At 41.1% G+C, this 26,489-nt stretch overlaps 1 protein-coding gene across 1 annotated transcript in view; it reads left to right on the top strand.

The window, feature by feature from the left end:
- The window catches only part of TUBGCP6 (tubulin gamma complex associated protein 6), a 1,304,734-nt gene that overhangs the window by 425,576 nt on the left and 852,669 nt on the right, over positions 1–26,489 (top strand). The window contains exons 11-12 of the mRNA XM_044088793.1: positions 4,487–4,568; positions 4,672–4,760. Of these exons, the coding sequence (XP_043944728.1) occupies positions 4,487–4,568; positions 4,672–4,760 (171 nt within the window). The remainder of the gene's footprint in view (positions 1–4,486; positions 4,569–4,671; positions 4,761–26,489) is intronic.

The following is a 26,489-nucleotide window of genomic DNA, read 5'->3' as shown; positions in this document are numbered from 1 at the left end:
TACTGGAAGTCATGTTTTTGTGCCAAAGCTGAAGTTTGAACTGCTGCTTCTCAATGTTTTTGATTCACATTTTCTGGTTGATTTTCTTTCAGTCTTTCTTAGGTTTTTTTACTGGCATACAGGCAGTGTACTTGCTAGTCAGTAACCAAATTAAAATCCGCAGAGTTCCTGGCCGTCGTGTTCTGGTTTCTTTTTACACACTGGGAGAGTTGAAATTAAGCTGGTGGTCAATGTTCAGCCATCTTGGAAGTCTTCAGCACTCAGTCTTGCTCGTACTTGAACCCCACACTCCCCGCCCATTCCGAGGATTGCCGGAGGTAAGGCAGCATGTAAGAGGAATTACATGGAATAATTTCCTGTGGAGTCTACCACCTTAGACATGGGTAGCAACACAGATGCCAATTTCCCTACTTTGGGGGGCTCCTGCAACTCATCAGGTTCAGTGCCATTTCCCTCCAGGACTCTCGGGTCTGTATTAGAACATCGAAGTTTCAAAACTTTGAATGTTCTAATATCGAACCCTATTCAGCGAAAGTTGGAAATATTGAAGGAACAGAAAACCAAATTTTTTCCTAGGGAAAGAATTCGGTTGCCGTTTGTTGCTTCGGTATTTTCAACGCTGTGGTGGAAAGTTACGGGTCGGGTTCAGGTAAGTGTGCGATTGAGTGCGGGTTAGGGTGAGGGTTAGGTATGTGTGCGATTGTGTGGACGTGAGGGTTAGGGCGGGTTAGGTGAGTTAGTGTTAGGCAGCGGGTTAGGTATGTGTGCGATTGTGTGGACATGAGGGTTAGGGCAGGTTAGGTGAGTTTAGGGTCAGGGCGTGGGTCTGGCAAGTGTGCGATTGTGTGGGCATGAGGGTTAGGGCAGGGTAGGTGAGTTAGGGTTAGGGCACGGATGAGGTGAGTGTGCGATAGTGATGGACCTTAGGGTTTGGGTTAAGGTAAGTGGATAGTTAGTGGTGTTTGTATAGTTTAGTGTAGGTTTAGGTGTAAGATTTTAGGTGTATGTGTGTGGATTGCTGTTTGTTTGGTGTGCTTGTGTTGTGTGTATGTGTTTTGGAACAGCAAATTTTTCCCTAGGAAAAAATTAGCTGTTCTGTATGTTCGATGTTTTCAGCTTTCGCTGAATAGGGTTCGATCTTAGAACATTCGAAGTTTTGAAACTTCGGTGTTTAAATGTAGACCCGGACTCAAAGATCATCTTGTTTGGAGATGCCTTCCATTTGTCCTTGACTCAGACTCTTGTCCTACCAAGCTTGTTGCAACTTGTTTGTTGATGCTGGGGTCCCATCCTTTACCAGATTATGTTTTCTCTTTAGAATGTAGGTTTTCCACATGCTTTACAGGATGCTTAGGTTATTTCAGTTCTTAAAGTCAGAGTATGTGGTGATGATCTGGATAATAAAAAAAAAATTAATTCTGACATATTACTACTATACTCAAATGTCTGTTATAGAATTGAAATAACATGTTTACATGCGTTAAATGTTCATTGTAGAATTGATATACTTTTCTCTTTTTTTCTGTTAAATTCTTTGTAAAATCTACTATGTAATTGTCAGTGTATTTTTTGTTCTCAGAGTTTTTCTCCCTGGGCCTCCGCTGAAAATGGGCTTCCAACCAGATGGACTATCCCGGCAAACAAATGTAAAATAAATAAATAAAACACACAAATAATTATAGCACAATCTCAAACCATACATTTGCTGGTAAGTTTCTGTAGACATTTGTTTGCATGCAGCTGGATTCTTATTTGAATGCTAGTCTTATCTAAGAACCGTTGCATTCAGGTTTACTGTTGAGGCATAGTACGAAGGCTCCCCTTGTTAGGGTTTCATTGCTGTTATCCTGTTCTGGCCCAATTAGATCTTCAGCATTTAACATGGTAGGCAGCTCTTTTTTCAGCGGAGCATGTGTCTGCTGTTGTGAAGTCCTCATGTTTTCATGTGAGGAGTATCTCCTAAAATAAGCACCTAACTCCTTCAGCACATCTTCCATTGCTGGTATATATTTTGATCTCTTTAGGCTGGAGTGCTGTAATGCCATGTACCTGAGGCTTCCAAATTTAGACACTGAGCCTTTGTAGCTGATGTAAAGTTTGTGCAGCTCAGGTACTCCTCAGGGTGGGCTGCTGTTATTATATTACACGGGTTTTGCTTAGGCTGCACTGGTTGCCAGTTAAGTGAAGTGTTGATTATAAGATTGTACTCTTGATGTATTTTGCCCTTCACAGCTTGGGTCCCATTTAGCATAGGGAGCTTTTTCTGTTTGGCCAGCCTTCTCTGTTGAAGGTTCCGCGTTTTCACCTTCATTCATTAGGAGAGGTTCTTTTGCTTACCAGGGTGCCTGACCTTTGGAAGCTCATACTGGGGTGGTTGAAGGTGTTCCTCACCGTTGATGGTTTTAAAGTATATCTGAAGTTATATTCTTATAATCTAGTGAGTACTGTGCCTCAGCTTTATTTATCTTGATGTTTTATCCTCATTCTTTTAATTGAGTTTTCTAGCTTATTAAAATTTGATTAAGCTTGAATTTAAATTTTAATTGCTGTGTGGAGATTCTTGCTGAACTATTACTGTTTATGTTGTTTAGTTATTTTTTATTAAATATTAGTTTCTTTTTTTTTTCCATAATAAATTTTTATTGATATATATTTTCCAAATACAATAAAATCACGCACATAATACACTACTATTTCTATCAAAACTATATACAATATCTACACAAAATGCTTCCATATAAAAATCGTCATTATTCCAAAAAAGAAAACACCAGGGAAGAAGAACCAAAGCCAAAACATTTGTAGAAGTATTTTGCGTCCATACATATCATACATGGTTCCAAAACATTATTTCCTCCACATATACATCCAAACTTTAATATATTCCTAATAACAGTATTATGCTAATATAATATTAAAAACCTTTTCCCATATTTTCGGGTTATTAATATTTTTGTTACTTTGCTTCAGAAGTAATTTATGTGCTAATATATGCTTTATAGCCACAAGCTTAAAATTATCCCATGATGTCTTATCTGGTTCTAACCAATTTGTAGCTATATACAACTTCATCAGCAAAAAAATTTTATTTTATTTTTATTTATTTATTTATTTATTTAACATTTGTTGACCGGGAATGTCCAACTAGGTTCCACAGAGCCTGTTTTCAGCGGTGGCCCGGGGAGAAATGCTCCAGATGCATGTCTTTGGAAAGTGGGGGGAAACCGGAGTACCCGGAGGAAACCCACGCGAACACACGGAGAACATGCAAACTCCACACAGAGGGCACCCCAGCCGAGAATCGAACCGGAGAACCTCTTGCTGTGAGGCGACAATGTTAACCACTGCACCACTGTGCTGCCCTTCATACATATTATAGTTTGTGATCTAGAAAGCTCTCTTGGAGGAATATGTAGAATCATAAATTCCCATGATAACGTTGAGCTTTGATAACCCATCTTTTGTAGTTGTGTTCTAAGAGAGTTCCAAAGTTTATATATACACTTGCAGCTCCAGAACATATGAAGAAGATCCGTTGTTTGATTTGTGCAATATGGCCAAGTTGGAGAATTCCTAGAATTGAATTTATGTAACCTAAGACGTGTATAATAAGCATTATTCCAAATCATCAACTGCGTATACATCAACTTTTGAAAAGAGACAGATTTTATTGTTAAATCAATTGCTTTTAATATCTGATTATCTGCTACTGTCATTTTGTTTACCCAATATCCTGACAACAGAATTTTATCCTGGTATTTTGAATCTTTAATTAATTTATTTGTTCTTGTTATAAATTTGACCTCCTGTTGGAGAGCCTGCCACAATTCAGAGCATTTATCCACAATTCCGGCTACAGGTTTAAAGTTTTCAAAATGACTCAGAGCAAGTTCTCTGATTTGTCTCATTATAACCATACAACTCTTAGGAGGGTTCAATTCCTGTCTAACTTGCAAAGCTGATAAATTAAATTTATTAAAAACATCAATCAGAGTCAGATTAACTATTAATGGGAATTTACTAAGATCAATCAACTGATTATTTAGTTTAAAATTGGGATTCCTATGGAAAGGTTGAAAAATAAATATTAGTTTCTATTAAATGTATTGTCAATATGTAAAAGAATGCTGCTAAAAGATCAAAAAATTGGCTGATTTATATATACCTTTATTGATACAATTCTTGCAGTTTCGGTTAGCACATTTATAAGAGCACACTTGGATTAGTAAGACAAAAGTCTAACTCAGCTCTGTTGGTATAGTTCTAACCCTTGGTTGACAGAAATCTGCATTACATGTATAAACAATTTAACATTTTTTGAAAGAGAATGTTCTTATTTGCAAAAAACATCTTGGTAGAACAGGTCTCTTAACAGTAGTCTTGCAAAGTTAAAACCCACTTAAAGTTCATTTGCATGAAGCATTTGAAAACTGTATCTAAAGTGGACTATTTTTAAAAAATGCTGACATTTTTATCTTTCCATTAGGATTTACGTACAGAAATTGCACGACAGGAATTGATTATACAGGCTCGGGAAACTGCTGCTAAAGCGCTGGAAGCTATAAAAGGTGTTATTCTGTTATCTGCTGTAATCATTTGAATTTATATCATTTTGGGCATATTAATAGGATGACATTAATGCGTTTAACACAAAGTCCTTGTGTGTTACAGGTAAACAGCTGTCTGAAAGGAAGGCTTTGGATGCAAAGAAACACGAGGCATTTCTGGAATTAAAACTGCAATTTGAAAAGGATCAAGAGGTGCCAGATGATTTATCATATGTCATTTATAGAGAAATTAATATTTTTATGCATGCATTTTGAACATCCAGAGGTATTCAACTTAGAAGTAACAAATATAATTTGATTAATGTGCAGCTGAATTTGTCTTTGAAGAGATGCTCTGCTCTTTTACCTGTACCACTCTACCTGTTATTACAGGTGGAAGATCTCCACCACTTCCCTTGCTCTTCATGCCATATGTTAGAGCACTGCAGTTTAAGATATATTTTGATGTTTGTGAATGTATAATATGAGTTAGTTTGGCATTATGTAATGGGTTCATCAAACTAGTTTGGCATTATGTAATGGGTTCATCAAACTAGTCAATCTGAACACTAGAAGTTTGATGTCTCACCATTATTAAATCTCCTGGACTCTGGGAGAAAGAAGCACCATGGAGGGTGGCAGAAATGTGATAATATTAAGCCAAAAAATTAATCTTTAACCACTGTGATGTCTAGTGGCTCGCACACATCACAGCTGTCCTTGGTTTTAAGGAATCCTCCTAATTTTCCTTTGAATTCTTCCCGTGTTCTTATATTTTGTGATTGTTGTTGCAGAAATCTGAGAATTAAGACAGTGAAATCCATGAAGCATTGATCTGGTATCTCAACTGCAGCCTCAACAGTTTGCAGGACAAAGTAAAAAAATTAGGAATAGAGGTTATCCTTATTCCTACAAGTACAAGAATTGGGATTAACAAACAGCGACACTTTTACAGGCAGCCGATTTTATTTTTCATTATAAAATAAATGTAGAGTAAAATGACCTTGTTCTGTAAATGTTATAAAAATGACTGAGCTGGTGTTGGAAAAACAGTTTCAGATTTTTGAACTTTACCCTTTATTCTTTTTGGCTTTGTCACTGATTATAAAGTGTGAAACTTGAATATTTCATATTTGAGAAATAACAAAAAGGTCACTTGAAATGGCTTTTTTTAAACAAAACATTCAAAATAAACATTATATAATTGCAGTGATTAGTAAAGGAAATTAGGTACTGGTTTGTTTGGTCATGTTTGAGCTCAGTTTTAAATCTCACTGTTGTGGTTAAAAAGAGCTTCCCACTCATGATATTGTTTATTTTATGTCAGTGCCTTCTCCAAAGTTTGCCATATGGGAGAAAAATGTATGCGATAAAAGCATATCCGCAATAAAGAGTCCTGTTCCCAGTGCCTCTTCTGCTTGAAACAAAGTCCGTGAGCCTTCATACATGGCAAAATTTTTAGTCAACGCCTTAGTATGATGTTCTTCGTGTTTCACTGTTGCAGTCTTTACATTTGGATTATCCCTGCCAGGGTAGGCCTCGCCCGGCCCGAATACTAGAGGCTTACTATTTCTGCGTCGGTTGCTGACACTTCAGGACTGACATCAGGTCATCAGTAGTATAAAGTAAGGCATCTGATACCTTTACATTACTCTTTCCTGTCGTGCAGCCTGAAGCAGAAGCAGTTTGCATGAGTGCCAGTCGGCTGCTACCTGAGTTTCGTCTACCGAACTGAAGTCTTCTTCTAAAACGAAGTACCCCATTGGGGATCCTTTTTTCTTGCACTAACTGATGTCAGAAAAAGTTAACAATTGTCTCACCTGTGGAAAGCAAATACCACACAGAGACTTTCATTCTTACTGCATCACTTGCTTGGGCCCATACCATGATGTCCCCCGCTGTCGCTACTGTGCTTTGTTCAACGTCGTCGGGCCCTTATTGTAGCTAGATATTTTCGCTTACAGTCCTCGAACTCCGATATGACTTCAGTAAGCCATCCAACAGCAGATCTTTCAAAAAAAGTAAAGATAAAGACAGAGACAGACCGCACAGGTCCAAACCTACTGATGACACTCCCATTAAGCTGGTCATCAGTTCTCCGGTCCTCAATGAGGCACTTTCGCAGCCCCTGATGTCCACTTCTGTGGAGTTGCAGGCCACTACAGAGACCCTTTCAGAGTCCGGTATGCTGCAAAATTCTTCTTCGACTAAGGATCCTGTGGTCGTCTCTACCTTGCATGTGTCCGGAGCCACTGAGCAGGCACTGGCTTCCAAGGAAGTCCTTCACACTACAATTCTCGACACAAACCGACGTCTTCTTTCACAACTACCGTTCTTTCGAAAATTACTGAGTTTCTGAGGCCCAGGGTATGAACCACACTCAGTAAACCGACAATACAATCTCAGGCACCTGCTTCCTTGCCTCAGTCTCAAATGCTTAAAATGATGGAATACCTTATCATGCTGATCAGGGGAAGCCAAGCTGCCCCTTCCAAAAGGAAAAGAGATCTGTCCCCTGTAGTTTTGTTTGAACAGGAGTCCGATGACTCTGATGCATCTGAATATGAAGACATGCAACCCTTCTCTGCTTATGAGGATTCTGATGCAGAGGATTCCATTCCTTCAGCCTCTCCCCCAGAGAATTTTTCCTTTGGGAAAACCCTTCATACCTTAAGGGAGCATTTCCAATGGGAATATCAGGACTACCCTCAGTCTAAAAAGAGATTCAGGGAATTCTTAGATCTTCCACAGCACAGAACCTTGGCCATCCCCCCAGTCCTGGATGTTGTGGAGGATGTTTTCCTGGAGTCCAGTTTGACTCCTGACACCCTCCCTCCTGCATCCAGAAAGCCAGACAGGTACTACAGAGACCCTGACTCTCACAAATTTATTTTTAAAAATCCCACTGCTGACCCTGAGGTAATTTCTCAAGGACCTAAAGAAATTAAAGCAACCTCTGCTAAGAATCCCACCCCATCAGACAGGGATTCCCGAGCTTTAGACAGACGGGGTAGAAAAGTATGTACCTCAGCTACTCCTGCTATCAGGGCATTAAATTTCCAGTTCCATATGCTAAGATTTCAGCAACATACCCTGGAATTCCTCAAACAAAAAATGCCTTCCTTTCCGGCTTGTGCAGAATCTAAAGAGTTAGAAGAGTTAATGCATTCTGCAAGTCAAGTAACTAAACACACCTTGCACTGTGGTTTTGATGCCCTAGAAGCTTCTTACAGGGCAGCAGTTACCAGATCTGTCCTTAGAAGGCATGCATGGCTTAAGGAACAGCCCTTGCCAGACCATGTTAAATCTAAATTGTTGAATGCACCCTTGCACAAAGACAACTTATTTGGCACTAAGGCAGAAGAGGTTTTAAAAAAGATAGAAGAAAAAGCAAAATCTATGCAGACAGTTGAGGATTTCTTACAGGTCCAGCCACCCAGGTTCAGCAGGCATTGTCCCACCAGGCCAGTTCAGCCCAGACCTCTGGGAACCAGACCCCCCCAGACAGCAGCCACAGGGAATGCAGAGATCTAAGCAGTGGACTACCTCCACTTCATAACCAAGGAGTTCTAAGCCACCCCCTTATGGTAAGAACTCACAATGACTCTCCTCCCCAATTCCCTCCTTCTGCCCACCTTCACTTACCCCTAGGAGAAAAACTGTCCTTTCACGCAAGCACCTGGGCCACCATTAAAAACAACTGCTGGGTTCTCAACATAGTGTCCCAGGGATACAAGTTTTCTTTCCACACCCTTCCAATTCCAGAAGGGTTCCCAGATCTACCTCCAAACCAGTGGGCAGAGGCACTAAAGCAATTCCTTTCCCTCCTCTCTATGAGGGCAGTAGAGCACGTTCCTGCAGAACAGAACTCCAGACTTTTTCTGGTACCCAGAAAAGAGAGCACCTGGTGCCCTATCCTCGATCTATCCATTCTAAACACCTTCCTGGTGATCCCAAAATTCAAAATGCTCACCCTCCAACAGTTGCCACCCATGCTCTTCAAGGATGCATGGCTAGCTACCCTAGACCTAAAAGAGGCCTACCTCCACATTCATATCAGGGAATCTTGCAGGAAATATCTCTGTTTCAGGGCAGGATCTCAGCACTTTCAGTTCTCTGCACTTCCCTTTGGCTTATCTACTGCTCCCAGAGTTTCCACAAAATTTCTGGCTCCGGCCATTGCCTTTTGCAGACAAAGGAATATCCAGATTTACCCATACTTAGATGACTGCCTAATTCAGGCAGACAGCCAGGAAAAGCTGCTCTAGCACCTGGACTTTGTAAAGTCCCTACTAACCTTGCTAGGGGACACAATCAACGAAAAGAAATCCAAACAGGTACCCACCCAAAGGATTATATTCCTGGGAGTAAGCCTGGACACAGCTTTCCAGATGGCATTCCTTACACCAGAAAAGCAAACTTTCCCAACAGCCTACTTCTCTCGACTAGACACCAGACCCCAGCTTTCTGCAAGGAAAATCCTGAAAGCTCTGGGGTTCATGGCCTCCTGCATTCTACTCATTCCATATGCCAGACTGCATATGAGGAAACTTCAGTGGTACCTAAAAAGCCTTTGGTGTCAACACTCTCAAGACCTGGAGACTCTTATATCTATAATACCTTGCCTCAGAAAAGATTTTCTTTGGTGGGCAACAGCATGCTCCCACAACAAGGGACTACCTTTCTCACCACCCCCCGCCACCCAGACCCTCACCACAGATGCATCAGACTATGCCTGGGGTGCACACCTGGACAGCTGATGCATACAGGGCCATTGGAGCCCACAGCAAATCCATCTGCACATCAGCCAAAAAGAGATGATAGCTGTCCAGCATGCCTTGATAGCTTTCAAGCCCCTTCTCTCTCCAGGGGCTCTCCTGATCAAAACAGACAACACCACTGTGATGTGGTATATCAAAAATCAGGGAGGGACTCACTCCTACCCTCCTTGCAGGCTGGCCATAACCCTTTGGCACACAGCCTCTGCCATGCAACTCCACCTGTTAGCACAATTCCCACCAGGTTCTCTCATCTCTCCGGCAGACCACTTAAGCAGAAATCTTCTGAACCCACACGATGGCAGCTCAACAGAAGAACATTCACCCTAATAACTCAGAAATGGGGCACCCCGAAGGCCGAACTCTTTGCCTCCCACAACAACCATCAGCTCAGCAAGTTCTGCACCAGAGAGCATCACTGCATGGCTTGGAAAGTGGATGGCCCTGTCCTTCCCCCTGCGTCAGTCTATCCGTCTATGCCTTTCCTCCACTACCTCTCATCCCCTGGGTACTGCTCAAAATAAAGGAGGAAAAACCAAGGACAATTCTTATAGCTCCAGACTGGCCTCGCCAGCACTGGTACCCCTCACAGCGCAGCCTGTCCCTACTGCCATCTTGGCATCTTCCTCAGATTCCAGACCTCCTCACCCAGAGGGAAGGGGAATTCATGTATCCCCAATTGCAGACACTCAGTCTGGCAGCCTGGCTTATTCCCTAACTCCCGATCAATCTGCCAACCTCAGGAAACAGGTTCTAGATGTCATACGTGAGGCCAGACACCCTAGCACTTCAAAGTCTTATGCTGACAAATGGAAAAGGTTCTGCATCTGGATCCAGGCTTCTACATCTGGATTCATGCTAAGGGAGCCAATCCTTCTCATCCTGGATTGCTTAGCTGACCTGCTACACAGTGGCCTCTCTTTTTTCCCCTATTAAAATTCATGCCTCCGCTATTTCTGCTCATTTTCCTACTGAACAGTGCCTTTTCTCACACCCTTTGATCAAACAGTTCCTAAGAGGGGCTAGCAACTTGAGACCACCCAGAAGAGCACCAACCCCAGCTTGGGACCTTAACTTTTGTGTTGGAAAAGCTCACCCTGCTCCCCTTAGAACCAGCCTCTTCAGCAGAGCTAAAATGTCTCTCCTGGAAGACGGCTTTCCTTCTGGCCATCACTTCAGCCAGAAGGGTCTCCGAGCTGCAGGCACTCATGACTGTAGAACCCTTCATCATATTCCATGCTGACAGGGTATCCCTCAGGACTAACCCATCCTTCATGCCCAAGGTGGTGTCCAGTGTGGCTCTCAACCAATCCATTCATTTGCCCACCTTTTTTCCTAACCCACAGAACAAGGGGGAAATGATCCTGCACTCTCTAGATGTGCACAGACAGCTCAGATTCTATCTAGACAGGACTAAATCCTTCAGAAAGTCTGATCAATTGCTGGTTAGCTTTGCTGCAGGGGCAGAGGGCAAAGCCATCTCCAAACAAACCATTTCCAAATGGATAGCACACTGCATCCATTTCTGCTACAAACAACACGGAAAGCCTCCCCTCAAGGGGGTCATGACTCACACCACCAGAGCAGCCTTCACCTTTGCAGATTTCCTCAGAGGAGTCCCCACCAGGGACATCCTGGAGGCTGCCACCTGGACATCTGTTCGCACCTTTACCAAACATTACCACCTGCCTATCTTCTCCCAATCCAGGGCAAAGTTTGCCTGTGCAGTCTTGCAGGGCATCCTAGCCAGCCCCTAGTTTCCTCGACTGCCTCCACCCATTTCCTCAGCTTTGGGAATCAATCCAAATGTGATGACTGCAACAGTGAAACACGAAGAACACAGTACAGTTGTGTACACTTACCATAAATGTAGATGGTAGAGTGTATTCACTGTTGCAGTCCTGGTTTCCCTCCCTCCATCCCCCTCTTCTTTCTTCTCTTTCCTCACAAGGGACATATTGGTATTTACCTTCTATTGGTGAGGTTCTTACACCAGAACCTGGCTCCCACTTGGGGGCTCCTGACAGGTCAGGGCAAGAAAAACTGATGTAATGGCGTCAGCTGCCTTACTTTATACTACTGACAACCTGACGTCAGTCCTGAAACGTCAGCAATGGACGCAGAAATACTAAGCCTCTGGTATTCGGGCCGGCCGAAGGCTACCCTGGCAAGGATAACCCAAATGTGTTGATTGCAACAGTGAATATACTCGAACATCTGCATTTATGGTAAGTGTACACAACTGTACGTTTTATAGAATAATGTCCTTATAGGTTCAAAGGATGATACTAGGCTTTTGGCCTGGAGGCCCTTATAAGCCTAGCCAAGAATTTCGCCCATGTTCCCTCAAAGTCAACACCTGTTTCCCCTGTCCAGCAGGGACACAGGTGGGATCCCAGAGGTGTATTTTCTTTTTCCCATCAATCCTGGTTCCATTTAAAGAGGGCTAGAGAGGTGCTCTGCTTGACATGGAGAGGGGGTCTGTTCCACAAATGGGGGAGTCTTTGGGACACCAATCTATCCTGCCAGCAAGTTCTATTAATGTCACAGACCAGGTTAAGGCCTTGCGTGTGGGTTGCCCGAGTGGAGTTTGTCTTATGGATATGCAGCAACTCCATCAAGGCTGGATCTGAGATGGCCTTGTATGCCAGACACAGGTTACCTCTGAGCAGTCTGTATGAGACTGAGTAGAGGGACAGGGCTTTTAGCCAATCTGTGTAGGATAGGTGTTTGAGACCCCAGATTTTCCAGGTCAGGAACCTCTGTGGTCTCTCTAACTGCTGCATGTGCTTGGCAAGGTACCTGCTGAAGGGGGCATTGTTCTCAATAATGGGTCTGATAAGATAGGAATACAGGGATGTTATGACCTCCTTGTCCTTGGATGAAACACCCTTATTTATGAGGTGGGCCATGTAGAAATCCTTCTGTACAACAAAAGCAACTTGGTGGTCAAAAGTGAGGTTGCTATCAACCTGGGTGCCTAAGTTCATCATGACTGATTGCATGCTTAGTATGTTGTTGTTAATGTGATAATTAGTGGAGATGCCATTTTCTCCTAAAGGGATAATGATGCATTTCTTGGCATTCAGTTTGAGGCCATGCTTCTGGCACCAGTCATTAGTTTGGGTAAGGCCCTCTTGGAGGATGTCCACATCACTAGGGGAATTTAAGACAGTGCCCAGCTTGCACTCATCTGCAAACTTGGTCATCCACAGATCACTGGTTTTGGCTTGCACCTCAGAAATGTATATTCCAAACTGTAGAGGCCCCAAGACTGATCCTTGGGGTACACTGTTTGTTATGGGTGTACTACTAGACGTGACTTCCCCTACTTTGAGTGGGTTCTGTCAGTGAGCCAGTTAGCTACCCATCTGTAACATACAGGTTGATGCCTAGCTGGGAGAGTTTATCTATTATGTAGCTGGAAAGTTTATCTATTATGTCCGAGTGGGGAATAGTGTCAAATGCTTTGCTAGGTCAAGGTAGCTGATGTGCACCATCTTCCCCGCGTCCATGGCTTTGGTGACTGTTTCGAAGAAGTCGACCAAGTTTAACAGGCATGATCTCCCTTTGACAAAACCAAAGTGTGTGGGGTCAAGTGTTTGGAGGTTGCCAATGTCCTTGTTTATACAAGGTCCATGATAATGTGGTCCATGGCCTTACAGATCAGGCTAGTTAGGCTGATGGGCCTATGATTGCCTGGGTCAGTGGACGCTCCACCTTTCTATAGAGGGATGACAGTGGCTGTCCTCCATTCAGCTGGGAAGAAGCCGTGCTCAGGCTTTGGTTGAATAGTGTCTCTAATGGAGCTGACATCTCATGCCTGAGTTCATGTAGGATACAGCCAGGGATGTTATTAGGTCCCTTGGAGATTGTATTTTTTGCTTTTGAGAGGGCATTAAGGACCTGCTCCCTGGTGATGAGGGGGGAGGGTCAAGTGCTGGGGATGTCCTGGTTTACTGATGGGGGGGACAGGGAGGTGAAGTTTTTACTAAACCTGTCTGCCAACAGGTTGGCTATATCTGTGGCATTTATGTATATGGTGTTATTGACCACCAGTTAAGAGCAGATTTGGGTGTTACCTTTTAGATTGTTGACATATGTTAAGAAGGCCTTGTGATTATTCTTAGTGGACGTGGCCAATTTTGACTAAAAGTTAGCCTTAGAGGATTTCACTAGTGACCTTATTTGCTTGTTCAGACAAAGGAGAGATTCCTTCCAACTTGTCACCTACTCCTTCTTGATCCTGGACAGCAGTTTTTTTTCATTTTATTATAGAGTTTGTTTATTGCTGCTGTCCACCAGACAGGTTTACACTTCCTTGAGGAAGATGATTTGGTCCTGTCAGGTATTGCTAAATCCATACAGCTATGTAGGTGGTCTTATAGTTTTTGGGGTTAGGCTTGGACATTAGTGCTAGTTCCAACTGAAGGGCGGTGGTTGTGAAGCTGCTTAGACCTGCTCTGAGGAGATTCTAGTTAGCTTTGGAAAAGTTTTTTCCTTTGACCCTGAGTGCCAAGGAGGATGACACTGTAGGGGTGCTACAGTGGCTACTCATGTTTGTTAGGACCAGGTCCAGGATATTTTCACTTCTCATAGGGGTGTTGACCAGCTGATCCAATACATTGTCATTGATGAAGTTGAGGAATCTCTGGGCGTTCATGTTTGGGCTAGAATAGGTCTTCCACTGTATGGTTGGGTAGTTAGTCACCCAGGATCATGGTAGATGGTTGAATCTTGATGGATTCAAGTAAGTCCAGATAGGTGGAGTGGCTGTCCTGAGTCATGGTTGGTGGTCTGTAGCTAGCTATGATTTGAATAGGTGATTTGTCAACAGTTAACTGCACTTGGAGTGTCTTCTGTGTGTCATACCATTTGACCAACCTGGAGGTGTGTATGTCTCTGATAAATGGTGAAACTCCACCTCCTTAAAAGCCTTTCATTTGAATTAAAATGTGGGTAAGATAACATGTCTTTGCGTGAGCAAAAAAAAAAAAAAGATGATGGACCAGTCTCTTTCTTACTTCCTGAAAAGTCTCCTCCCCACTGCTTTTCTTTTCTGACTCCGAGGCTTACAGTTCATCACAGCAGCCCTTCTAATGAAGGCATGGCTCCTCTAATAAAGTATTAGGATAAAGGTACGGCTCGTCTAATAACAGATTGGTTACTTCACTTACCCAGGTGACTGTAGTAATGACATCTTTGCTTCTATGAAATCATGCTGGTACCTTAACCCAGACCTGAGTTATCACTGAGGTACCGAAATATTATCAAGGAGGTAGAACAGACTTTCCTTTTTTATTTCATCTGTCTTGTAGCCCTGTATGGGTCTGAATGTAGTTTGGATAGTAGTGTGTTTCTAGTTTAGAATAGTCTTTTTGTAGTTCATATTTTGGAGTCTACTACAAGTTTCCCATCCTTGGAATTGCTACAAGTTTCTCATCCTTGGAATTACTACAAGTTTCCCATCCTTAGAATTACTACAAGTTTCCCAATACTTGGAATTACTACAAGTTTCCCATCCTTGGAATTACAAGTTTCCCATCCTTGGAATCCTCTGTGCTGGTATCACATCTGTTTTTCCGCAGCCTTGTCTCAAGGCACCCATGCATCATTACTTGCTGCTCTTCACTGAGCCAATGTAGTGTTTTTAGTTTCATTGTGTAATACTTCTGCTAGGTTACAATAGATAGTCTGGCTTCACCCTCTAGGCTGTGCAGGTGACTGAAATGGCCTCTTAAGGAATAGGAGTTACTGTAATGTTGTTTTGCCAGCGCCATTTGGTGACCCTATGATTCAGTGCTCCTTGTCCCAAAGGTGGTGTTTGCTCTCAATAGAGAAGACTGTACCTGACGACTGATATAAAAGTGGACTCATTTGTTACTTCACTAATCCAAACCAAGTTTCTGAGGCACAGAATATGGATTTGCACCTGTCAGGACAAAGAATCCAGGATTGTATAATGGTCTGCCCCCCCCCCCCAAGTGTTACTGTACTTCTGTGCCTAATTCATGCTTCCAAGTATGAGGTGGAAGAACAGATAACAAAATCATCTTTGGGTAGGGATGCACTGACAGTAAGTCATTACATTTGGATTTTCACACCTTCTGTTTGCCTTTAGGTAGGGATATGCTGACAGTAAGTAACTACATATAGATTTTCCCACCTTCTCTTCCCCTTTGGGTAGATATGCAGACAATAAGTCATTACATTTGGATTTTCCCACCTTCTGTTCCCTTTTATCTCGTGGGATTTTCGTTAGCTGTACCATCCTTCCCTGTGAGGATCAGTGCTGGTCATGTGTCTGCCTTAGAAGATGCTTGTACAGCTGAACAGGACACTAGAGAATATTTTGCATTGTCATGAACCAGATTCAGTTTTTCTAACTTTATTAATGCGACAGCTTTCTTATTTGTGGTAGAGCAATTTCATTTGAGTACTAGTTCATGCTGGTCTAGCATTCATCTTTTTCTGACAATTTCTGAAGGAATTCAAGAAGGTTCTTTGTATAAAGTATGTTTCTGGTAAGCATTTGCACTGTTTGTACCACATTAAAGTGTTTTTACCTGATTTCTGTTCACAAATGGAAAATGGGGAAGATGTCAAAGTCACAAAAATGGATAGACCTAATGGTCCAATAAAGGGGAAACTCTAGACAAGGCAGTCTGAAAATTAAAGAAATGTAAGACCACCCTAATGTTGCTCTAGGGTGCGTGCTTCCACTTTGATGAGTCCTTAATACATTGATAGTAAATTGGCATTTAAAGTACCAAACATCTTTTCACAAAACTTAGTATTTCACTTAATAAATTGTGAATAAGCATCTTTCTCAAAACCTGTGCTGCTGTCGTCTGTGATAATGCCAGATCAAGAATGTCTTTGGACAGATGTCCCTAGCACTTCTGTGTACATTCAGAAGGCCATAGTCACCATGTTTACTCAGTCTTGCCCCCCTTTCCAGCTCCAACAGTTTTATTTATTTATTTATTTTTTACACTAAGTGTTTGAGTATAAGATTTTTGCTAGGGTATATTTTAACGATTTCCCTAAGGGAAAAAATCGCTGATTTCCTTCAAGGATGCATCTGCAGTCCTTACAAATGGGTTGTCCTCAAAGTTGACCTCCCTCCTTCCAGCAGCAACAGCAGAATTACAATACTTATCATGGAAAACTGCTTTTGCTTTTGCATCACTTCACTAAGAAAGGTATCTGAGCTAACAGGCATTAATGGCAGTTTCAGCCTTCCTGATCTTTCCATCAAGATAGAGTTCCATGAGAACAAATCCTACTTTTTTATGCCAATGGTGGTCAGGGTAGTATAAGTATTTTTAAAAGCTATCCTCCTTACTTACTCTCCCCAACCCCCAACAGACAGAACAGGGCATACCTTGGTTGCATATTCGATGTACAATTATTACTACTTATGACCAAGGGGGACCAAAAAACTGACCAGCTACTGGTAGCATATGGTAGCATATGCAACAGGAAAAGCAATTTCAAAACAGACAATCTCTAAGTGGATAGGAAATGCATTGACAACCCATTTGTAAGGACTGCAGATGCATGCCCTGGACATCTACTACATTATAGGTATAAAAACTATCTTTCCGTGTGTTCGGCATTTTGCAGTTTCGATTTTTAAGGGTCAGTTATATAGCGTTCGATGTTTTAAGCATTTGCTGTTATAATATAGATCCTATTTTAACTTGGTCTAGGAAACTGCAGGGACACAGCCAAGGACCTGCTTTGGTTTCCTACATACGTTGATGTCAGTCTGTACCTGGAATTCAAAGACTAATGCCATTAAATTTTGCTATAGGAAGGCAGAAAAGAAACATCTTTCACTTATCTGTTCCAAGGTTTAGGACTGCTTTTACATGTCATTCATCTCCTTTGTACATTCTGAATGTGAAGCTGCTTTCTTAGTTTTTGGGTTCATCTGCAGTGGGCATATCAATTGTAGAAAATCTGAATTCTCAAAGTATGTAATTAACCTACAGAGGATCTCTGTTTTATATAGTGGATATAAAACATTTACACACCCCTGTTAAAATACCAGATTTTTGTGATATAAAAAAATGAGACCACAATAAATCATTTCAAAACTTTTCCCACCTTTAATGTGACCTATAACCCATACAATATAATTCAAAAACAAACCAATCTGTTAGGGGAAAAAAATATAAAAAATAAAAAACGTACAATAAGTTGGTTGCATAAGTGAGCAGACCCTTAAACTAATACTTTGTTGAAGCACCTTTTAATTTAATTACAGCATTCAGTCTTCTTTGGTAGGAGTCCATCAGCATGGCACATCTTGACTTGGCAGTATTTGCCCACTCTTCCTTGCCAAAGCGCTCCAAATCTGTCAGATTATGAGGCCATCTCTTGTGCACAGCCCTCTTCAGGTCACCCCACAGATTTTCTATTGGATTTAGGTCTGGGTTCTGGCTGAGCCATTCCAAAACTTTAATTTTCTTTTGGGGAAGCCATTTTTTTGTTGATTTGGATGTATGCTTGGGGTCATTGTTGTGTTGAAAGCTGAGATTCCTCTTCATCTTTCTAGCAGATGATTGAAGGTTTAGGCCAAAAGTGACTGGTATTTGGAACTGTTCCTAATTCCCTCCACCTTAACTTAAGCCCCAGTTCCAGCTGAAAAAAAGCAACCCAAAGCATGATACTGCCACCACCATGCTTCACCATGGGGATGGTGTTCTTTTGGTGATGCGAAGTGGTGTTTTTGCACCAAACGTACCTTTTGGAATTGTGGCCAGGAAGGTCACCCTTGGTCTCATCAGACCATAACACTTTTTTCGCCGCATGCCTTTGGGAGACTTGATGTATGTTTTGCAAATTTTAGCCGGGCCTGGATGTTTTTCTGTGTAAGAAAAGGCTTCCATCTTGCAACCCTACCCCATAGCCCAGACATATGGAGAATGTGGGAGATTGTTGTCACATGTAGTACACAACCAGTACTTGCCAGAAATTCCTGCAGTTCTTTCAGTGTTGCTGTAGGTCTCTTGGCAGCCTCTCTGACCAGTTTTCGTCTTGTCTTTTCATCAATTTTGGAGGGACATCCAGTTCTGTGCAACGTTACTGTTGTCCCATATTTTCTGCACTTTTTGATGACTGTCTTCACTGTGTTCCATGGGTATATCCAATGTTGTGGAAATTTTTTTCTACCCTTCTCCTGACTGATACCTTTCAACAATGAGAGATCCCTTTGATGCTTTGTAAGCTCTCTGCGAACCATGGCTTTTGCTGTAGCAGGCAACTGAGTAAATGTCAGGAAAATCCTGCTAGGACAGCTGAACTTTATTTGAGGTTAATCAGAGTCGCTTTAATTGATGGCAGGTGTATACCCAAGAAGACTGAATGCTGTAATTAAATCAAAAAGTGCTTCAACAAAATTTTAGTTTAAGGGTGTGCACGTTTATGCAACCAGTTTATTGTATGTTTTTTATTTTTTATATTTTTTCCCCTAACAGATTTGTTCGTTTTTCAATTGAATTGTACAGGTTATAGGTTACATTAAAGGTGGGAAAAGTTTTGAAATGATTTATTGTGGTCTCATGTTTTTATATCACAAAACCTAGCATTTTAACAGGGGTGTGTAAACGTTGGATATTCACTGTAAGTAGATGGTGCAGGAAAATGTCAAGGCCACCTGAGTCAAAACAGATCCTGCACTTTGATACATTTCAGGATGTCCTTTAAGACTAACAGAACATGGTGATAAAATGCATAAGACAGCTATGGGTTGGACTTCCAAGACGGCTGCACACTGAGTAACATAATTTCAGCTCTCCAGTGTGAAAACTGAAACACAGAAAAGAGAACCAGTGAAGTTGTCCTTTTGGGTAAATTTCAACACCTGGCTAGTAAATGCACTGCCTAGATAACAGCAAAAAAAGAATTTTAGAGAACCTGAAAGACAATCAGTCACAAAAGGTGAGGAGAAAACACTGTCTAGGAAGAAACTTACAGCTGTTCAGCAAAAAGCACTTCAAGCTCCAGCTTCGGTTCAAGATGTGACTTGCAGTAATCTAGAGGAAAAAATAAGTCAGATGTATTCAGAGCTGTTTAAAAAGAAGAAAGCACAGAAGGAGTATATAATCTCAAATAAAAGAATGAAAGAAGGGAAGAAGCTTTAAACAGATACTTAATGAGCTGACAAAACTGCAAAAAATCAGAGGTCAAAATGAAGAAAAGCTTTCTGAGTATGAGACTGCTCAAAAAATGGTAGAATTAGAGGACAGAGCACATCAAGAAAACCTGAGATTTTCTGCTGTACCAGAGAAACTGGAAGAAACAGACAATTTTATGAAAGCACAAATAAGCAACTGGACTGGTATTCCACAGCAGGAGTTTTTAATTTAAAGGGGACATCATGTGTAAATCTGTATAAAGCAGAGAAATGTATAAATGGATGGTGCACTGGTATAGTGGTTAGTGTTGTCTGTTCACAGCAAGAGGTTCTCCTGATCAATTCTCAGCTGGGGTTCCTTTTGTGTGTAGTCTGCATGTCTTCCCTGCGTTTGTGTGCGTTTCCTCTGGGCGCTCTGGTTTCCTCCCCCATTACAAAGACATGCGTCTGGAGCATTTCGCCCCGGGCCTCCATTGAAAATTGGCTCGTTCCAAGTCTGACTTTCCCGGTAAACAAATGTTAAATAAAGTAAAAAAAAAAAGTGCAAATGGATATGTTTATGGAAGAATTAAATATGACATGGTTAGAGGTAGATGATTCTTAAATACAAGCAGGACAGGATGAGATGAGATAAAAATGGTGATGTACAAGTAATCTACAGGAATGTCCCCAGGAATGGATGGTATTCCAGTGGAAGTTTGGAAGCTAAGCTAGGAGGAAAGAAAGTGATAACGATCTGGAAGGTTTTGTTTAACAGTATTTTAAAAGGAGGAGAAGTACCAGCATCCTGGAAGAAAGCAGTGTTGCAACTCTTAAAAATGGTAAAGGAACAGACTGTTTAATTTTATGAGACAACAAATAAGCAACTGGACTGGTATTCCACAGCAGGAGTTTTTAATTTAAAGGGCACATCTTGTGTATGCTCCAAACCTGATCATGAGAAAGCAGTCAAGATTTGTTTTAGTAAAGATGCACTCCTGCCCGCAGAAAGATTCAAGCTGCTGTATCCAGATGTCTTCATAATACTTAGACATTTTTTGATGCAGGTTAAGGAGGAAATAAAAAAGTTTGTTCAACAAAAAGTGAGCCATCAAAAGAATGGGACTCTGCTTCTCAGGTGAAGGAAGTGCAATGACGGGTCTGGACATTGTTTATTGTGAAATGTAAAATTGAAAAAGGTACAAGAGAAGCAGTTCAGTAAAAAATAGAGTTTGAAATTATTGGACGTGAATAATAGCAACTTTTCTTTTAACTGAATACTCTAATGCACTTGCTAGAACAGTATACAATGTAGTTTTGTTTAAAGATGGCCAGTGCAGTTCTCCTTAAACTAAAAGTTAATGGTTTCTGAGCACATACAGGTTGTTTTTCACATCTGGGAGGGTGATAAAGATAAGACAAGAACTAACAGCAGTTAGTCTAAATAAGAGCACAGGCTGTAATGTGTCTTAGTATGGATACCCTTAGTTTTATGTTAGGTTTCGCCTGTGTGTGCAGCTGTCAATTTGGGACATTTATTCATATAATGTGTGTTATTTTGAAGATGTACAAAGTTTTGTGTGTTTTGTTAAGTTAATAGGTTATGGGGTATACTAGAGAGTTTTCATTAACACACAAGCTCTTTTAAAATGTAGCATAGGTTCAAATGGAGAGGGCAAGAACAGCTCTATAAAAAATCAACCTGACTAACATTAGTGGGTATATGTAATACAAAAGCTGGAAGTAGACATTTAAAAAAGTTGTTGTGTAAAATACATCGGAAGAACTTTTTATTATGGTGGCTGCACTAAACATATTTTGGAACATGACTAGCCTCACGGGTATAGACAAAAAGGAAGGAATATTGAATATATTAAGAAATGAGGAGAGCAAATAGCAGTGTTTCAGGAGACGCACCTGGAAAGAAATGACCATGTAAATTTGATAAAGGATTTCAGGAAGGGTATTCACTAGATGTATAAGTGACAATGGAAAAGGTGAGTACTTATACTAATTGCTAGAGGAGCTCCAGTAGTAATAGAAGAGGAAAAACATATCTTAATGGTAGATTTGTGGTAGTAAGGGGCTACTGGCAATTGAAGAGGGTTATGCTGGAAAGTATTTGTATTCCATAAAAAAACTGCTGTTATGGCGCTTAAGGAAATTTTGGGAAAAATAATTGGCTTTCAGCAGGGAATATTGACTTGAACTTGATTTGCAATAGTAAGGATGTATCTTGGGGACCTAGAAGGAAAATATAAGAATAGGGTAGATTTCTGAAGTAATTTATGAAGATATTTGGTATGAAAATTATATTTCACAGCAACATGTGCATTTAATTGAAAGTTTTGGCACATATGCAGTAAGAGTTTCAGATCATGCACCAATAACAACTAAGATTAAAATGCAGAGTAATGAAATACAAATGAGACACTGGTACTTCCCTACCTACCCGATAGAGAGGAATTTATGGAAAGCATAGTGGAAATTACTTGAGAATTATTAGGGAAGATAAAACTTTCTTCTTCAGAAATTATAGCTAAATGGGAAGCGGTATAATGATTAAGGGGTTTAATTCACAGACACAAGGTATGTGGTTTGAGTGTCACTTTTAGGCTAAGTTCCTCAGCTGCGCTTGGTTTGGCTACTTCACATGAGAGTTCCAGAGAAGCTGCTGCATCTGCAGCCATCCACTGCTAAAAAATGTAAATAAGTATCATTTTGTACTTCTGCTGATTATTTTTACTGTATTTCATAAGAATCCTGTATTAACTGTTACATTTCTCACACTTTAGTAGATTTTCAAAACTGAAGTGTTTCCACTGATGCTGTAGTATTTAATTACATTGTGTTTGCTAGTTTTACAGGACTGTAGTATCTAGATTGTGTGGTTTACCTGCACTGGAGCTCTAAAATCAGCATTTTTACATTGAGGGTTTTCTGACTGTGCTCTTGTGGCAGAATTGTGCTGTAGCAAACCTGAGTTGGGGACTTCTGGCTGAAAGCTTATTGTTTGTTTTAAGCCTTGTTGTTTTTTTCTGATTCTGCATAAGGTCAGTAATTGTGCTAAGCCCCTCTCCACTCAGCACCGGTTAGCAAACACTTTCAAATTAAAATTTCCCTAGAAATGCGTATCACACATTCAGACCACCCTCTGAAAAGGAAAAAATGAAAAAAGGAGGTGTAATCATTTATATATATAAAAAAAACAATCAAAGAAACAATCACACCACAAGAGTGGTTGAGCAGGATGACTCAATTGAGCTACTCCGTGTCCAGCTGACCACAGGCAAAATCTCCCACCATATCATTGCTAACTACAGGTGCTCAACTATGAACCATGAGAACCACTCCACATACTAGAAGTTACTAGAATTGCTTACCATTCAGCCCAATACACTACTCATGGGCGATTTTTAACTACCCCTCCATAAAATGGAAAACATACATGACCACTAACATGCAGGCCCAGAAATTCCAGGACTTTGTCAATGCAAATGCTCTGTAAGAGCTGGTCTGCTGCCCCACTAGGGGCACCGATATACTTGACAAAATACTTAAAAACATAGGGGAGCATTGCACCCCCGCGTAATTACCTTACTGGTAAGACTGGATGATAAATTGGCATCCTTTGAAATAAATGTAATGATAAAACCCCCATCAAACCCTAAAGAATTTTTCCAAGGCAAATTACCTTCTATTAAGTGATAACATAGATAATTTTTAAAGCACCCCCTAACCCTGAAAGCACAAAAGCCTCTGCAGAAATGTACATGAATGCCCTGTACAACCACTTAACTGCATGGAAATTTCAGCACCTAACCAAAGTAAACCCAAGTCTAGGTGGATAAACAAATTACCCTGGTGGACCCCTGGCATAAGTAAATTGTAAAACAGAGGGAAGAAATTCCTGTCTAGAAGCAAGTGGGAGGATGCGCAACAGAGAGAAAAAAAATCCCTTATTAGTCTTTAAAGGCAAATCCGGGAACTAGGCAAGTCATCAAAAGCTAAATATGAGATTAAAATAACCTCCCAAGCAATGGATAACCACAAAGCATTTTTAGTCATGCCTGAAATCAGGGAAAAACTCAATAACGTGTAGAACTGGCTGTAGATGGCACTACCTATACTCAGCCAGTAGAAATAGAAAGCCTGCTGGCTTATACATTCATCTCCAACTTCATCTCTGGTTACTCCCCATGAAATACCCCCTACCATTCCTTTGCATGTTATCACAAAAGAACAGGTCATCACTGCACTCTCTAAAGCCAGAAATATGTCATGAATGGGCGCTGATGGAATCCAGGGTGCCTATTAAATAGTTTGAAACATGAGCTATTGGACCCAATCAGATCTCTGTTTAATTGCAGTCTCTAAACAGAACTAAATGCACACGGGTTACCTGCTCCAAGGATCTAAACCTGATCTCTGACACAAGTAGATCATGGCTGAGAGACAGATACATGTCCCAGAGATTGCACCTCCTCTGGAATAGGCTTCCTGTTCACTTGAAGCAGAGTCCTTCCCTGACCATCGTTAAGTGCAGTCTGGACCACAAATTCACTCCTGGGGTGGCGCCATGCCCATGTCCATTATGGACAGAGGCCATCGGTAAAACTGTCAAAACCATGCTTTCCCCTTAGGGATGGAAAATTGGGTAAAAGCTGGGTCAGGCTGGGTAAGGGTCTTGAGCTGTTGGCTCAGTAATCTCCTAGGACCTTTGAACCTAGTGAATGGGGTAGAATGAAAGTGGAGTTTAAAAAGAGGGTAGAAATAAAAGTAAAAGCAATAGGGTTAAAAGTAAGAAGAATTATTTAGATGGGCTGATAAAGGTTAGAGTATTACAGAATAAGGGGATCTCACGGAATGAGAAGAGGCGCAAATGCAGAGTGGTAGAGAAAATAAGGGAGTATCTGGATAATGTGCATGAGTTTAGAAAGGTTGCTTTTAAGCAGTTGTTTTGATAGTAACTCTAGTACACAAAAACTGTTGGCACAACTTGGGCAACAGAAGGTTAAAAGGGTTGTTGCTAAACCCTAGAGAGTTAGTAGCAAGAAAAATAACCAGAGGTCATGTAGAGATATTAGAGGTACTTCAGAAATTTTATTTTCTCACTATACCACCCTCGCCACTTCTGCTCTAAATTCCTTCACATACCTCACTTTGTTCTCTCCCCATCAAATCCTACCTATTGTCTGTACTATTATCAATGGTCATTACTTCTCCTCACCATACTGTAAGATTTTTGCAACTCTAACCATACTGTCCCGGTATCAACTTATTCATCCTTCTCTCATTCCTAACTTCCCCACCAGTAGTAATAATAAATAAGCACCACTCGACTATTACTTCATCCTCACCTATCAACCACCTTCCCACTAGCAACTCAAAAATCTCTTCAAGCATATTTCCCATAACTCCATTCCACTGTGGTAACCCCAAAATAGTAAAAAATGTCAGTCCCAATGTTCAGTAACGCTTTTACCCATCTCTGCTAAAAATGCCATAATAAACAAACCATCTTTCTCCACCATACATCAGTGTGGTGACATCCAGCCCAACCCAGGTTCCAACCAAACCCCAAACCAAAGAATACACCCTAAAAGTTTAAAAATGGTCACACTGAATGTTAGAAGACTATGCAACCAACTACTGGATGACTCCACACAACCCAACTATCCTAGCGACAACACGGACATGGCTAAAGCCTGGAATAAAAGATGCTGAAATACTACCCCAATTATAATAGTATTAGGGTCAAGAGAACACTTAAAAAGCAGGTGGAGTAGCTATAACCTTCCGAAATATGCTCACAGTCACTCCCTATGCAGGCACAATCCTAAATTTTGGAAAAGCAGAACTCTTAATCTCATTCCTTAAACTTATTAGGCCGAGCATATACATTTCTGTGCTGCATATCCCCCCCCCCAAGGTAGAACATTCCAGTACTTGAAAACATGCTGTGCTGGATAACGCATACAATCACAAATGAAATTATCCTCTTGGGTGATGTGAACATTTACTGGCAGTCTTTATCTGTTAATTCAACAGTCAACAGCATAAACCTCTTTGGATTCACTCCACTTATTAATACACCAACAAGATATGGCAAAAGTAACTCCCAACAGCCTATCCTGGACTGGATTCTGGTTACTGACCCATCTAATTTATCTCCAAAGGTACCCTCTCTGATACAATAAGTGAGCAACTGGCAGCTCATACCCACAGGAATATAAGATAATAATATAAGATGGGACAGTGGTGCAGCGGTAGCATTGTTGCCTCACACCAAGAGTTTCTCCAGTTCAATTCTTGGCTGGGGGTGCCTTCTGTGCAGAGTCTGGATGTCCTCCCTGTGTTCGTGTGGGTTTCCTCCAGGTGCTCTAGTTTTCTCCCATGTTTTAAAGACATGCATCTGGAGCATTTCTCCCTGTGCCACCGCTGAACATTGGCTTTGTTCCAAGTCAGACTTTCCCGGTAAATAGATGTTAAATAAATAAAATATTACAGAACTAAAGATTCTTCATTGAAGCTCTGAAAGCAATTAACTGGTATATCCTAAAAATACTTCTTGTAAATGATGCAGTTGAATACTTACACCTTAGCCCCACAGCTTGCAAAAAGAATTAAAAACAGCTATACCCCATGGCTCACAAAGCAATGCAAACTCCTTATGAAAGACAGAGACAAAGCCTGGACTAACTGGCAAAATAGTAATAATGACAAAAATGAGCAACCATTCAGTTATGAAACCAAGTCAAGAAACAAGTTCATAGAATAGGTGAGAGGGGGTGGGAATTGGAGAAAACTGGCAGAGGAACCAAGGTATTGGGAGCAAATAATTATAGAGGGAAACGTAATAGAGTGGGAAGAGGGCAAGAATTTATTTGGACTGCAGGGAAGAGATTGATATCAAAGTACAGGCAAAGAGAAAGAAATAGGAGTATCCTTAGCGAAAGAGCAGCACTGCGAGAGTTTTAGTCGAATCTAGAACAGAAGCTGCTGCTTAAAAAAGGATCATTAGTAGAGCATATAAAA

The sequence above is a fragment of the Protopterus annectens genome, chromosome 11.part0, assembly GCF_019279795.1.
Source record: "Protopterus annectens isolate FY-2018-M chromosome 11.part0, PAN1.0, whole genome shotgun sequence".
NCBI classification, from domain to species: domain Eukaryota; kingdom Metazoa; phylum Chordata; order Ceratodontiformes; family Protopteridae; genus Protopterus; species Protopterus annectens.
Note: the sequence above shows the minus strand (reverse complement) of the source record. Positions and strands in the feature narration are given on the sequence as shown.